Here is a 16549-nt window from a genome sequence, read left to right on the forward strand (position 1 = left end):
GGAGGAGAGAGAGAGAGGAGGGAGAGGGGGAGAGAGGGAGGGAGAGAAAGAAGAGGGAGAGAGAGGTAGGGAGAGGGGAGAGGGGAGGGGAGGGAGAGGGGGAGGGAGAGGGGGAGGGAGAGAAAGAGAGGGAGGGAGAGGGGGAGAGAGGGAGGGAGAGAAAGAGAGGGAGAGAGAGGGAGAGGGGGAGGGGGAGGGAGGGAGAGGGGAGAGAGGTAGGGAGAGGGAGGGAGGAGAGAGAGAGAGGGAGAGAGAGAGGGAGGGAGAGAGGGGAGAGAGGGAGGGAGAGAGAGAGAGGGAGGGAGAGAGGGAGAGAGGGAGGGAGAGAGAGAGAGGGAGGGAGAGAGGGAGAGAGGAGAGAAGAGAGGGAGAGGGAGGGAGAGGGAGAGGGGGAGGGGAGGGAGAGTGGGAGGGAGAGGGGGAGGGAGAGAGAGAGGGAGAGTGAGGGAGAGAGAGAGAGGAGGAGAGGGGGAGAGAGGGAGGGAGAGAGGGAGAGGAGAGAGAGAGTGAGGAGGGTGAGGGGGAGAGAGGGAGGGAGAGAGAGGGGGAGAGAGTGAGGGGAGTGAGAGGGGGAGTGAGGGGAGGGAGAGGGAGGGAGAGAGTGTGGGAGAGAGGGGAGGAGGAGGGAGAGAGAGGGAGGGAGAGAGAGGGAGAGAGGGAGAGGGGAGAGAGAGGGAGGTAGGAGAGGGAGGGAGGGAGAGAGAGGGAGAGAGAGAGGGAGAGGGGGAGAGAGGGAGGGAGAAGAGAGGGAGAGAGAGGTAGGAGAGGGAGAGGGGAGGGGGAAGGGTAGGGGGAGGGAGAGGGGAGGGAGAGGGGGAGGGAGAGAAAGAGAGGAGGGAGAGGGGGGAGAGAGGAGGGAGAGAAAGAGAGGAGAGAGAGGGAGGGAGAGGGGGAGGGGAGGGAGGGAGAGGGGGAGGGAGAGGGGGAGAGGGGTAGGGAGGGGGAGAGAGGTAGGAGAGGGAGGGAGGGAAGAGAGGGAGAGAGAGGGAGAGAGAGAGGGGAGAGAGAGAGGGAGGAGAGAGAGGTTGAGAGAGAGGGAGAGAGAGAGAGTGAGTGAGGGAGGAGAGGGGGAGAGAGGGAGGGAGAGAGAGGGGGAGAGAGTTAGGGAGTGAGAGGGGGAGAGAGGGAGGAGAGGGAGGGAGAGAGAGTGAGGGAGGGAGAGGGGAGAGAGGAGGCTAGGAGAGGGAGGGAGGGAGAGAGAGAGGGAGAGAGGGAGAGTGGGAGAGAGAGGGAGGTAGGGAGAGGGAGGGAGGAGAGAGAGGGAGAGAGAGAGGGAGAGGGGGAGAGAGGGAGGGAGAGAAAGAGAGGGAGAGAGAGGTAGGGAGAGGGGAGAGGGGGAGGGGGAGGGAGAGGGGGGAGGGAGAGGGGGAGGGAGAGAAAGAGAGGGAGGGAGAGGGGGAGAGAGGGAGGGAGAAAAAGAGAGGGAGAGAGAGGGAGGGAGAGGGGGAGGGGAGGGAGGGAGAGGGGAGAGAGGTAGGGAGAGGGAGGGAGGGAGAGAGAGAGGGAGAGAGAGAGGGAGAGAGAGAGGGAGAGAGAGAGGGAGAGGGAGATAGAGAGGGAGATAGAGAGGGAGAGGAGAGGGGGAGAGAGAGAGTGAGGGAGGGAGGGGGGAGAGAGGGAGAGAGAGGGAGAGAGGGAGAGAGAGGGGAGGGGGGAGGGGGGAGAGAGGGAGAGAGAGGGAGAGAGGGAGAGAGAGGGAGGGGGGAGGGGAGGAGAGGAGAGAGAACAACCAGTCTCAGTAGAGAAGTAGGGTCAAACAATGTGAATGCCAGTAAGACCACAAACATACACCATGGCCACTTCATTAGGTGCAGGAGGCAGCTCATAAAGTGGCCACTGAGTTTATGTACCTCCAAGAGGACCACAGCTTTGTCGTGGTTTGGAGGCTTGCATGCCTCAATGACCCGGAGAGCTATGTTAGCTGGAGTCAGGGTTTTAAGCTTTAGCTCTTGGTAGGGTCACCCAAGCCAAACAGGTCAAAGGGTAGAGCACTGACTAAGTGTGATCCACCAGCCCTCCAGGATTGGGGGCTCAGCTCAGGGCTAACAATCCTGACTGGTAAAACAAAATTGTTATGGAAACAGTAATGAAGAATCCTTTGAATCTGAGTTCAATGGTATTTCTGAGTCTCCACCCAGGTCTTCCATGATTGACAGTAGCGAAAACCGAGAGGAAACTCCTGACCTGATGAAGGAAGCCCTGAACACCACCAGAGATGGAGGACCTTCATTGCTGCCCCCGAGGTGTAACGGGCAGTAAGTGAGTGCATGTAATGAGTTGCTTGTGTCGTGAAATCTGGGTGACCTAACCTCTAGGGACACCATGAGCACCAGGATAATAGACAAGTGAAATTGAAATCATTGGGGAAAAGAACGTCAAGAGCAAATGGAAAGGAAAAACAAGTTGTCTGAAGTTGAAGAATTCAGCGTTTTGGATTCTGCAGGTGGCAACAAACCCAGGTATTCTGTGAAGTCAACGCCCAGGCTGCCCTTGCTTTCTCTAATGTGGATGAGAACATCAGAGGCAGTGTACTAGATACAAAGAAGTGCAAAGAAATCACTATTTCAGCTGGGATGATGGTTTGGGTCCCTGGATGGTTGGAATGGAAGAGGTGTTGCATGGGAAGATGATGTATGATGAGGAGTGGTGGGTAGGGAAGTACTAGTGGACCAGGGAGTTCATGGGAAAATCTGAAGGGTAGGAAGAGTGGAAGATGAGACTAGTGATGTGATGGCATTGGAGCAGGCAGAAATTGCAGAAGATGAAGCATTGAAAATGAAGGTGAGTAGCGGGGGATTTCTATCTTTGTTCTGCCCCGGCATAGAAAGAGTGAGAGTAGATGTGAAGGAAATAGAGGAAATGCAGTTGAGAGCTCCATCCACTATAGGAAAGGAGAAGACATGCTTGATGAAAAAGGACATTTCAGTCGCACCAGAGTAGATGGCATTATTATTAGAACAAATGCAATGGAGCCAGGGACCGGGGTGAGAAGATGTATGGTCAAGGTATCTGTGGGGATGAAAGGGTGCTGGTAGCTAGTCGTTCTCCTGGGGTGATGAATAACAGATCCAGAAAGGGAACTCTAGCGTTAGAGATTGTGAGTGAGTGAGAAAGGAGCTTGTTTTGCTGTTGTTGTCTTGTTTTGATTTTGCTGCTTGTTCTGCTGAACATGGTGGGCATGCTGCGTTGGCACCAGAACGGGTGGTAGCAATTGTGGACTTCCCCCAGGACGTCCTTAGTTTGTGTTGGTTGTCAACACAAATGACATATTTCACTACATTTATCTACTGTATGTTAAACCAATTCCAACTCCAACAAATATGACCAAAACCTTTGAGTTCTGTGCACGTGTGAGGTATGCAGCACTTATCTTGTCATCGGAGAAAGAGCTGAGGAAGGCACTCCCAAATAAGCTGAGAATAGGGAATGCTCCATACGTCCAACAAGACGACAGGCGTAGGTATGGCCCTTGGGAATTTTCATAGGTAAGCTTATAAGATTAACTTTATTACCTTTATTTGTCACACGTACATTGAAACATTCTGTGAAAGGCATTGTTCGCATGATCAGCCAACACAATCCAAGGAGCGTGCTCGGGGCAGCCCACAAGTGTCACCACACTTCTGGTGCCAACTAATAACCCTAACCCACATGACTTTGGAATATGAGAGGAAATCAGGGTGCCTGGAGGAAAGCCAGTATGGAGAAACTGAGTGGGATTTAAGGAAAAGCTGTTGAGCGCAAGGACGAGTTGGATGAGTGGAAGAGTACTGGTTGCACCTCCGTTCAAAGAAGCAACAAAGGGTCCCCAACCCTTCCTGTTGTGGGGTGGGGGTGGAAAGGGATTGAGCGTCACTGGTGAAGATGAGCCAGTTGGGATCAGGGAACTGAAAAGTGTCAAAGTATGGAAAGCGTCAGAAGTATTGTGGATGCAAGTGGAAAGGGACTGTCCAGGGGGAACAGGATCAAGTCAAGGTAGGAAGAAGTTTGATAGAGCAAGAGTAGGCTGGACTATTGGCCTAACAGGACAGTTCTGTTTGTTGTTCCTAGATAGGAGATAGAAGCAGCAGCTTAAGGCTGGTCCACTTGCAGGTTAGAGGCTGGGGCAGGCATTTTCTTATAAATGCCTCCAAGAAAACGAATCTCAAGTAATATATGATGACAAATATAAACTTTGATAATAAATTCTGTTTGACATTGACAGTTTGGTTTTTGTTTCTGACTCTGACATCTTCAATTTCCTTCATAGAGTCATAGACACAGAAACAAGCCTTTCAGCCCATCTAGGCAGTGCTGAATTATTAATCTGCTGAGACTCATGTACTTACACCTGGACCATAGCCTTCCATAACCCTCCCATCCATGTACCTACCACTCTTCACTTGGGTGTTAAAGTAGACCCTGCATCCACCACTTCTGCTGGCAGATGTTCTGCACTCTCTGAGTGAAGAGCTCCCCTTCACTTTTACTTCCCAGCAGGAGCGCATTTTAAAGGCTTAGAGCACAAAACCAGTTGATTTGGATAAACTGATGAACAGAAATTGAACTTACACTTTTGAAGCAGAAATTCCACCAGCTTGCCCTCCAGCTTGTTGGCCGCCTCCGTCAGGCCTCGGAAGTTGTCTTCTAACTTGATTGTCATGACTCTCGGGATTGGCTTCTTCAGCACAGCCTGAACGCTTGTTTAACAGCGGGCAAAAAACATATAATTTCACGACACTTCAGGTTTGAGATAAATAATGCACTTTAAAAGACATTAATATGAAATGGTGCTAGGTAATTCCTTTAAAAATATTGAGGCACTTAGGTGAAGCCTCAAGAGGCGAAGTAACTAGCAGCTGTACTTGGAGAAGATGGGTGAGTTGGGTTGTAGGTGAAATATGGACCTCAAAGATTTGAAGCTTCTCAAGGAGTGAAAGATAAGGGGTATGGCAGGAAGATCACAGGTTCAGACACTGGAAACCTGAAATAGAACAGTAAATGCCGGCGACACCTAGTAGGTCAGGTTTTGAAAGAGAAAATGAGCTAATTCTAATTTGCAGAGAAGGTGAGGGGGAGTTGTATGGGATAATCCCTCTAAGGACCTTCACCTGGTCATGGTGGAGAGGCTGGTGAATCCCTGAGACCCTGAAAGCAATGGCATCTGGAGTTTAGCTCCTGGTAAGATCACCCTTGACAGTCAGGTCAAGGGAGGGGTTCCAGACAAAGAATGATCCAACTAAGAGCATGGCGGTGGAGCTGATGGAAGACGATGACTTCACAATGGCAGTGAAGGTGGAGGAGGGCATCAGTAGTGGTGGCTCTTCAGTGGTCCTGCATTCCATGACATTGGAACCCGAGCCCACTCTGTCGAGGAGCGTCTGGTGGCTGCTCATGCATCAGCCTCCCCACATTAGACAAAGTCAGACACAGATATCCTCCATTAAGGGAATAACCTCTCCAGAGAACATCATACTCGATGAGTGATCACACCAGTACTATGGGGCAATGGGAGTGCACCTCACAAACAACCTCTCAACGTCCCAGGACACATCCTACCCAGTCAAGGAAGCTCACCAACACCTCTACTTCCTGAGAAGGTTGAAGAGAACTGGATTTTGCACATCCACACTCAGGTCATTCTGCAGATGCACAGTACGGAGCCATCCTGACAAGTTGCATCTCTGCATGGTCTGGAAATTGACCTGCTGCAGACAGGACGACTCTGCCACAGGTGCTCAAAGCTGCCCAATGCATCGCTGGCACCAGCAAGGACGTATATACAGAAAGGTGCTCGAAGGATCCCACCCATCCTGCCCATGGACTGTTTGTCCCCCTCCCATTAGCGAGGAGGCTATGTAGCATCCACAGTGAGACCACCAGACTCAAAAACTGTTAATTTGCCCAAGCAGTAAGGCTGATCAACAGCTCTACCCACCAACCATGCCACTACTTTGTCAGTCACCTAATGTGTAGACTAATATCACTTTATGGACATACAATCAATCTATGTATATAAACTATCTTAGGTATTTATATTTATTGTGTTCTTTAAAATTATTATTATGTTCTTTATCATTTGTGGGGCTTTTTGTGCTGCTTCGGATCCGGAGTAACAATTATTTTGTTCTCCTTTACACATTGTGTACAGGAAATGACATTAAACAATCTTGAATCTTAAATCTTGAATTTCTGATATTCCAGCATAGCTGTGAGAATTGGTTGCAGAGATCATGCATGGGCTGGTTATTGGGGGCAGTGAGAGAGAAGGAATCTGGATAGAGGAACGTGAAGAGGGCAGTTAGTAAGAGAGAAGATGGGAAAGGAATGCGACAGATGCAAAATGCACATCGTGAAAACCAATAGGCATCTCTTTAAAAAGTGAGGCATGTCGGCAATGGCAGAATGTCTCAGATATTCTGGTGGCCATGTATACAAGGGAGGGAGCTACTACTTTTTGATGCAATGCTGGAAGCTTGGTCTGTGAGAGTGAGAGAGGATGTCCTAAGCTGTCAACAAACCAGGAGGTCTGCTTGATCGAATGTAGAACATAGAACAGTATAGTGCAGTACAGGCCCTTCAGCCCACAATGTAGTGCCAACCCTTTAACCTACTCTAAGATCAATCTAACCCTTTCCTCGCACATAGCCCTCTATTTTTCTTTCATCTATTTGCCTACTTAAGAGTCTCCTAAATGTCCCTAATGTGTCTGCCTCTATAATTACTCATTTTTCAGGTTAAAACAACTTGCCTCTGATGTACCACCTATACTTTCCTCCCAACATGCTGATGGTATGTCCCCTTGTATTAGCCTTTTCCACCTTGGGGAAAAGAAATTTCTGCCTGCTCATTTGATCTATGCATCTTATCATCTTGTACATCCCTATCAAATCACCTATCATATTCCTTTTCTTCAAAGAGAAAAGCCCTAACTCGCTCAACTAATCCTCAAGACATGCTTTATCATCCTGGTAAATCTCCTCTGCTCCCTCTCTAAAGCTTCCACATCCCTCCTATAATGAGATGCCCAGAACTGAACACAATATTGCAAGTTCGATCAAACCAGAATTTTATAGAGCTGCAACAGTACCTCATGGCTCTTGAACTTAATCTCCCGATGAACAAAGACCACAGACCAATTGCCTCTTAACTACGTTATTAACTGGTCCAGAAACTTTGAAGGATCTGTGGAAGTGGACCTCGCAATCCCTCCATTCCTCAGTTCTGGCATTTACTCTGTATTCTGCCTTCAAATTTGACCAACGAGAATCTCTTCACATTTTTCCACATTGAGCTCCATCTACCATCCCTCGGCCCAGCTCTGCATCCTACACACGCTGAGAAGCCAGTGCAAGGAAGCATCTGTCGAAGAGTTTGCACTGTCGTGCAACAGAGACCTTCAGCTGCAAAGAGGTCAATTCGCACACAATTGGTCAATGTCAGCCAAATGCTGAGTCTCCGAAACTGCTTCACCAGTCTCAGACAGGACTCAATGCACCACATCACTCATCATATTCTTGCCTACGATCTCCATCAACCAGCTTGCACAGACTGCCAACCATTCAACTCTGTCAGCCACATGGTGTCGGTGCCAACGCATGTCCCTTCATCTCATAGATCAAGCAAAGCAGGATCGGTGGTGTCAAATTGGTAAGATGAGTGACCATGTCAGAGTAGTGGTCAACAGAAGGCTGGACCCATTTATGGCATGCTGATACTCAATCCACCCTCACACATCACACCTCCCCCTCAACCCACAACCTCTTTTAATTGACCAGACTGAAAATGGTGCCACCATGCATCTCACATAGCCCACCCACCCAGCTCCTTCCCACACACTCGACCTTTCTTCTCTCAGGCAGGCACGTATAGTAGCCTGGTCAGGCAAAGGTCAAAGCATGCATATGCCAGTGAAGATGAAGATGCACCCTCATTTATCTGGGGAAGTAAGAGTGGAGTGTCATGGTAACACAGGGATTAGAATAATCCAATTACAGCACCAGTGACCAGGTGTATAAGATGATGAGAGGCATTAATCGTGTGGATAGCCAGAAGCCTTTTCCCAGGGCTGAAATGGCTAACATGAGGGGGCATAGTTTTAAGGTGCTTGGAAGTATGTACAGAGGGGATGTCAGAGGTAAGTTTTTCACACAGAGAGTGGTGGGTATGTGGAATGCACGTGGTGGAGGCAAATACGATAGGGGCTTTTAAGAGACTCTTAGATACATGGAGCTTAGAGGAATGAAGGGCTATGCGCTATGGAAATTCTAGGCAGTTTCTAGAGTAGGTTACATGGTCAGCACAACATTGTAGGCTGAAGGGCCGGTAATGTGCTGTAGATTTCTACATCCTATGTTCTATGACTCTTTTTCCCCTCTGCCATCCATTTCTGAATGGACATTGAACCCATGAACACTACCTCAATACTATTTTATTTCTATTTATGCACTACTTAATTAATTTAACCATTTTTACTGTAATTCACAGTTTTTTCCTGTATTTATCATGTATTGCATTGTGCAGCTGCTGCGAAGTAACATATTTCATGACATATGTCAGTGAAATGAAACCTCACTCTGATTCTGTTGGGCCGGAAGGGCCTGTTATGCTGCTGCATCTCTAAAATACATAAAAACAAATAAAAAGTTGGTCTGGATACTAGCTTCCCAGAGACCGTGTCACATTTGGTGGACAAGATCCTGATGAGGACAGCCTAGAGGAGAAGGCTGATGAGGATGAACAGTGGGGGGGGGGGCTTGGAATACGGAATACAAAAGTAAGCTAGACAATAATATTAAAGAAGATACCAAACGTTTCTTCAGATAAGTAAAGTATAAAAGAGAGGCGAGAGTGGATATTGAATCGATGGGAAGATAGTAATGGGGGACGATGAAATAGTGGATGAACTGAATGAGTATTTTGCATCAATCTTCACTGTGGAAGACACTAGCAGTATGGTGGAAGCTCCAGGTGTCAAGGGTCATGAAGTGTGTGAAGTTACCATAACTAGAGAGAAGGTTCTTGGGAAACTGAAAGGTCTGAAGGTAGATAAGTTGCCTGGAACAGATGGTGCACATCCCAGAATTCTGAAAGAGGTGGCTGAAGAGATTGTGAAGGCATTAGTAATGATCTATCAAGAATCACTAGATTTTGCAATGTTTTTGGAAGACTGAAAAATTGGAAATGTCACTCCACTCTTCAAGAACGGAGAGAGGCAGAAGAAAGGAAACTACAGGCCAGTTAGTGGGACCTCAGTGGTTGAGAAGATGTTGGGAGTCAATTATTAAGGATGATGTCTCAGGGTACTCGGAAGCACAGGATAAAATAGGTCATAGTCACATGGTTTCCTCAAGCGAAAATCTTGCCTGAAAAATCTGTTGGAATTCTTTGAAGAAATAACAAGTAGGATAGATAAAGGAGAACTGAATGATGTTGTGTACTTGGATTTTCAGAAGGCCTTTGACAAGATGCCACACAAGAGACTGCTTTACAAGCTACAAGCCCATGGTATTACAGGAAAGATTCTAGCATGGATAAAGCAGTGGTTGATTGGCAGGAGGCAAAGAGTAGGAATAAAGGGAGCCTTCTCTGGTTGGCTGCTAGGGGACTACGTTGGGACTAATTCTTTTTGTGATGTGTGTCAATGATTTAGATGATGTTAATTGATGGCTTTGTTATAAAGTTTGCAGATGATATGAGGATAGGTGGAGGGGCAGGTAGTTTTGAGGAAGTAGAGAGGCTACAGAAGGGCTTAGACAGATTAGGAGAATGGGCAAAGAAGTGGCAGATGGAATGCAGTGTCGGGAAGTGTATGGTCATGCACTTTGGTAGAAGAGATGAAAGGGTTGACTATTTTCTAAATGGAGAGAAAATACAAAAAAAACTGAGGTGCAAAGGGGTTTGGGAGTTCTTGTGCAGGTTTCTCTGAAGGATAATTTGCAGATTGAGTCTGTGGCAAGGAAGGCAAATGCAAAGTTAGTATTTGTTTCACAAGGGCTAGAATATAAAAGCAAGGATATAATTTTGAAACTTTATGAAGCACTGATGAGGCCTTACTTGGAGTATTGTGAGCAGGTTTGGGCCCCTTATCTTAGAAAGAATGTATTGAAACTGGAGAGGGTTCAAAGGAGGTTCACAAAAATGACTCCAGGATTGAATGGCTTATCACATGAAGAGTGTTTGATGGCTCTGGGCCTGAATTCAGAACAATGAAAGATGACTTCATTGAAACCTATCAAATAGTAAAAGGCCTTGGTAGAGTGGACGTGGAGAGGATGTATCCTCTGGTGGGACACAGTCACACGATAGAGGGGCATCCTTTCAGAACGGAGATGAGGAGGAATTTCTTTAGCCAGAGGCTGGTGAATCTGTGGAATTCCTTGCCACAGGCCTCTGTGGAGGCCAGGTCTTTATGTATACTTAAGGCAGCGGTTGATAGATTCTTGATTGGTCAGGTCATGAAGGGAAACTAGGAGAAGGCAGGGGTTTGTGGCTGAGAGGAAAGTTGGGTCAGCCATAATGAAATAGCAGAGCAGACTCAATGGGCCTAATGGTTTTATTCTGCTCCTATAGCTTGTGGTTTTATGGTCTTAATATTAAGGAAAATTGGAGGTCCAGTGTCAACCTTGCACATAGGACTTCACACAGTTCAGAGTCCTTTCTCTCCAGCAAGCCAGTCACAACTACTGTTCCACATTTACATTGGCCATCTTGGAGCATGTGACAGATGATGTCCCAACACTATCACAGCACAAGCAGAAGCCACAGAATGTATGAGAGTTTCAGGAGAGGCTCTGACTTCTTTCACGCAGGGCCATAGATATTACACACATTAATGCATACACATACACGCTAAGTATGTTTAATGATTATCAGAGAGTCTGGAGGAGATTTCTATGCCTGATAGGGAAAGCAGTCACTTCACTCAGAAATAGCACTGGGAGGGCAGACAGTCAGTTCTCACTGATTATTTGAGGAGAATGTACCTCAGAGGTACTTGCAACATTTCGATTTTGAAAAGTTCCCTCAAGGTCATCCACTGTTATGACCCAAGTAAGAGCATTTTAACATTTTTTTTAAGCAAACCTTAACTGACAATTGCAGGTTATATATACAAAGTAATGACTTCACAAAAAAGTTAAACCATATCCAAGACGTATGCTTGGACAAGTTCCCAGGCATGACTCTTGGGAGTATGATATCACCATGTGCAATCAGAGATATAGGATTACATGATATTCAGTAAGTAATGGAGCTAACAGATGTGTAGTGCATGACTGTTAATTTTAAGTTGCCTTTGTTCAGATCTGTGTAGAATTGATTATTTAAGTTATTACTGCAGAAAAAGACTTTCTCATAAGTTTGAATCATCCTCCAGTAAATTTATAATGGACATAACAAACTGATTATGAAATGTGGGGTTGGGCATTAAGGATTACAAGGAGCTAAAGTATCTACACAATGGCCATTTTATTAGGTATCTTCTGCTCCTAATAAAGTGGCCAATGAGTGTATATTCATGAATTTCTGCTTCTTAGCCCATCCACTTCAAAGTTCAATGCTCTTCTGCACATCACTGCTGTAACACGTAGTTACTTGAGTTACAGTCACCTTCCTGTCAGTGTGAACCAGCCTGGCCATTCTCTTCTGAGCTCTCTCATTAACAAGCTGTTTTCACCCACAGGACTGCTGCTCACTGGATTTTCTTTTTGCTTCCTGCACTATTCTCTGTAAACTCTAGAGATTGTTGTGCACGAAAATCCCAGGAGATCAGCACTTTCTGGGATACTCAAACCACCCCATCTGGCACCAACAATTATTCCACAGTTAAAGTCACTTAGGTCACATTTATTCCCCATTCTCATGTTTGGACTAAACCACTTGACCATGTTTGCATGCTTTTATACATTGAGTTGCTGCCACATGATTGGCTGATTAGATTATTTGCATTAACGAGCACACGTACATGTACCAAATAATGTGGCCACTGAATTAATATACTGTGCATGACTCTTTCTTGAATACATTATGGAAAGTTTTTAAAATTTGCTTTCATTCTCTCAGTGTATATTATTTCCATATTTCCTCATGGCATAGAAGGAGTCTTTTCTGCCCACTGAGCCCATGATGGTTCTCAGTGTAATCCAAACTGCCAGCGACACGGAAACATAGCAGTTAGTGCTTTACAACACCAGCATTCACTGATCGGGGTTTGATCCCGGCCACTGGCTGTAAGAAGCTTGTACGTTGCCCCCATGACCGCGCTATTTCCTCTGGGTGCTCTGCTTCCCTTCCACATTCCAAAGACGTACGGTTAGGGTTCGGGTTAGTCAGATGTAGGGAGGCCTCCAGCACAACCCTCGCTGATTTGATTTGATGCAAACCATTGTATGTTTCGATGTACTGTACATTTGACATTTACAGATTAGCTTTATATCTTACTGATTTCCCTAGAACCAATTCTCTCACGCCTACCAATTAATATTCCGCAATTCCCCTACCAGCTTCCTACACTAGGGGTAATTTACAGTAGCGAATTAACCTAACAGCCAGCATGTGTTTGGAACATAAGAGGAAACTGGAGATCCCAGGGGAAATCCACGTGGCAAGTGGCAAAGATCCAGACTCCATACAGACAGTGCCCAAAGTCAGAACTCAATCTGGTTTGCTCAAGCTGTGAGAAGGCTGGCTACCTGCAGCAGCACTGTGCTGCCCCCTACAGCCCCGGAGCACATAACACAGTGTAGTACAGTGCAGAAACAGGCCCTTCAGCCCACTGAGTCCATTCTGTCCATCAAGCACCCACTTTCACTAATCCTTCTCTAGTTCTAATTTATTCTCCCCGATTTCTGATCAACACCACCCAGGTACTACCATTCCCTTACGCACTTGGGGCAATCTGCAGACTACAATGCAATATCATGAAGAATCCCGCCCAATCTGCTCATGGACTGTCTGTCCCACTACCACCATGGAAGAGGCTACGCAGTATCCAGGTCAGGAACTCTAAACTCAAAAATAGCTTCTTTCCCCCAAGTCGCCAGGCTGATCAACACCTCCCCCCATTAACTCAGCCCACCATCACTACATTCACATCAGCCAATCCTCACCAGAGCCTCTCAGTGTCCTTCGTCCCCATCCACTTTATGCCTACCTTTTACACCTCATACCTACGCTGACACCGCCCTACTGTGCTCTCATGTGCTCTGCTGCTACCTAGAAGAGTTCCTCTTGCCAAGAGTTACTTTGTCACTTTATCATTTCCTGTCAGTCACTTCACGTGCAGATACTCTTACACCTAGTATGTATATGCAATCAGCCTATGCATATAAGCTAATCTTATGTATGTCCAGACGCACTCAGCAATTGTACATTGTGTTTTATAGGATTGCATTTATATCTACAGTTATGAGTTTTTATGTTTATTGTGTTTTTTATGCTGCATCAGATCCAGAACAACAACCATTTCATTCTCCTTCACAGTTATGTACTGAAGAATGAAAATATCAATCTTGAATTTTTAATTGTAAACGTTCCAATCTACTTTTAGAATGTGGGAAGAAAGCACAACACTGACGGGTACAAAGTTAATTCACCAGGGCTCATTGACTTAATTTTTTCCTCTTGCCTGATCTGATAAGTGCTTCCACCATTGTCTGTTTATCTCTCAGATTTCCAGCATTTGTAAGTTTTTGATCTTCTGTATCAGATCTCCAATAGTTATATTTAGTCAACATTTCCCACAAGCAGAATAATTCAACTGTAGTATTGGTTTTTTGGTTCTTAAACTTTGCATACCTCAGGTTACTCAAGTCGGATTTTTGAATGTGTTCATCACAAATCCTTTCTGTACCTCATTCTAATCTCAACCATTCTTTGCAAAAGCATGATTACAGTCTTTAAAACAGTCTAATCCTAACTCTGCTAAAGTCTGATTTCATGTTCCCTAAATGTTGGAATGTAGTGAAAAACCCAGAGAGAACAAACTGGAAATGGAGCAGCAAGTGTGTGATGCAGTAAGTTTGAATGTTATCTCCAAATGTTTTCCAGGTTTATCTGGCCCACTGCACTTTCCTGTACCTTGTCTGGAGTTTGTTGATTAGCTAGTTTCCTTCAGCAAGTGGAGTGGATGATTAATAATGGCTTCCTCCTGAGATCCTCAGCATCACTGAAGTCTGTCTTCAGCCAAGTTGATTCACTTCATGGGACACCAGGAAACAACAGAGAGTACTGGATGCAGAGGCTGAGAGACTAGAAAACATCCTGCTTCTAATAATGAAGACTTTCAGTTCTGAACAAACAGTGATTCTAGCCAAGCTGTTCCTACAGTAATAACATGTGGATCAACTTAACGTGAAAAATTGCTCAAGTATGCACTATTTTCAGAAAGCTGGACAAATCCAGTTCCGTCCCAATCAGTCACCTCTCAATCATCAGCCAAATGATGGAAGGTAAGGCTAACAGTAAAAAGCAGAACTCACCAATAACTTTCCCATTGAAGCCCAAATTTTGGTTGCCAAAACCACTCAGCACCAGATCTTGTCATAATCTTAGTCCAAAAAGGACCAAAGAGGTGAATTCCAGAAGTTAGAGAGTGTGACTACTCTTGAATTCAAGGTAGCATTTGTCTCAGAGCGGTATTAAAGATGGCTGGTAAAACTGAAGTTATCAACATCAGGGAACAAACACTCCAATAGTTAAAGTCATATGCACATGAAGGAAAGTGGCTGTGGTTGTTGGAGGCGTTAGACTGGGTTGGAGATTTTTTTTCATTTTCTTTGCTTGCTCATATTTTTGTACAATCAACTAGTATGCAAGTATTTTCCAGTCATTACAGTACAGTTGTTTCTGTATTTTTCTAGTAAGTTCTTAGTTTTCAGTAGCAGGTGTCACATCATTTGAATTTGGTCACCTGGTTAATAATTATCACTGAAATTCTTGTTATCTCTAATCTGAGTGATGACCTTGGTATCGTTCATATCTTGTGATACAGCTCCTTCCTGCCAGCATTGACAGAGGGCTTTGTGCAATGGGCACAGTAGGGTAGCCTTGCAGTTCTTGATCAGGTTTGGGGGCTCTGATGCCTTCCCTGAGGCCAAGCTGCCGAAGGCCTTGCTGAGCTCCTCTCGGGTCGGCTCTGCATCCACTTCTTCCACTGTCGGTAGGCACTCAGTGGTACCTGGGGCTGAAGTGGTGATAGTGTTCACTCTGGAGTAGAGGTCAGAGGAACGTTCTACTCATCTCTCCACCTGTTTCCCTGTCTGTGGTTACCTCCAAACCGATGGATTTGAGGGGAGCGATCGTGCTCTGAAAGCAACAGAGGGAATCCATTCCACACTATATCAGATGGCAGGCTTTTTAACCTCACTCGCCTAAGAGCCAAAACCAAAGTGCGCGTGGCTTTGCTCAAAGACATGCTGTTTGCTGATGATGCAGCAGTCACAACCCACACTCCGTAGCACCTCCTGATCTTGATAGATCGCTTCTCCTGGGCCTGTGAGGAACTTGGTCTGACATCAGTCTGAAAAAGACCAACTTCTTGAGACAAGATGTGGAGGCAGCATCAGTGCCCACCACTGATTACCACAAACTGGCTATTATTCACCATTCACATACCTGGGGTCCATGATAGGTGACAACCTCTCCTTGTCACAGAAATCGACAAGCACATCAGGAAGGCTGCAACAACTCTTGCCTGTCTCACCACATGAGTCTCTCAGTCAAAACAAAGATGGCAGTGTACAATGCTTGTGTCACCAGCACACTGCTGTACGCCAGCGAGACCTGGGCAACATGTGCTAAGCAGGAGAGAAGGGGCCACACCTTCCATTTAAGGTGCCTTCGTCACATCTTGGGCATCTTCTGGAGAGACAGAGTACCCAGTGCTGATGTTGTCTCTCGTGCCAGCCTCCCTAGCGTCTATGAGGCCCAGTCGGCTGTGCTGGCTGGGTCATGTCTGCCACATCCCAGAAGACAACTGTGCTACAAGGACATCCGCAACCGGGATGTCAACGTTGAGTCCTGGGCAGAACTTGCAGCTGACCACACCAGGTGGAGAAGCACCATAAAACAACACCTTAAGTCAGGCGAGGAAAAATTCCTGAAAGTAGCAGAAGACCAATGGGCCATTTGAAAGGAATGCTACATCTCCAGCAGAGCCAAGACCACTTAAAAATTGACCTTTGCAACAGAAACTGCCATTCTCACAACGGTCTCATCAGCCACAGACAACACAGATAACTGGGATGCAACATCCACTGTCGACCTCGATCAATGGAGGACTACTCATCTGAATATGAAATGACTGCAGCTGAATTTTGCTTTTTCTTTTCTTTGTTCTCTCACTCCTCTTTCTTGTTCATTTTCTACTCTTGTAATACTCAATAAAACAAGCATAAGCAGCAAATTCTATGCCTCATTTTTGACCTCCAAAGAATCTTTGGATCACTGCCCCGTGGTGTAGTGGCATTTGCACCGGACTTTGAGGTGAATGGTCCCGAGTTCGAATCCTGCCAGCTCATTGCACGCTTTCCATCCATGCTGGGTTGAGCGTCAAGCTAGCAACTCAGCC

The 16549-nt window shown here is 46.2% G+C and overlaps 1 protein-coding gene across 1 annotated transcript in view; it reads right to left on the minus strand.

The window, feature by feature from the left end:
- LOC132391881 (nuclear factor 7, ovary-like) overlaps nucleotides 1-16549 on the minus strand; it is a 156314-nt gene that overhangs the window by 10665 nt on the left and 129100 nt on the right. Inside the window, exon 6 of the mRNA XM_059965619.1 lies at nucleotides 4552-4679. Within this exon, the coding sequence (XP_059821602.1) occupies nucleotides 4552-4679 (128 nt within the window). The remainder of the gene's footprint in view (nucleotides 1-4551; nucleotides 4680-16549) is intronic.

Source organism: Hypanus sabinus, chromosome 3 (genome assembly GCF_030144855.1).
Source record: "Hypanus sabinus isolate sHypSab1 chromosome 3, sHypSab1.hap1, whole genome shotgun sequence".
Classification (NCBI taxonomy): domain Eukaryota; kingdom Metazoa; phylum Chordata; class Chondrichthyes; order Myliobatiformes; family Dasyatidae; genus Hypanus; species Hypanus sabinus.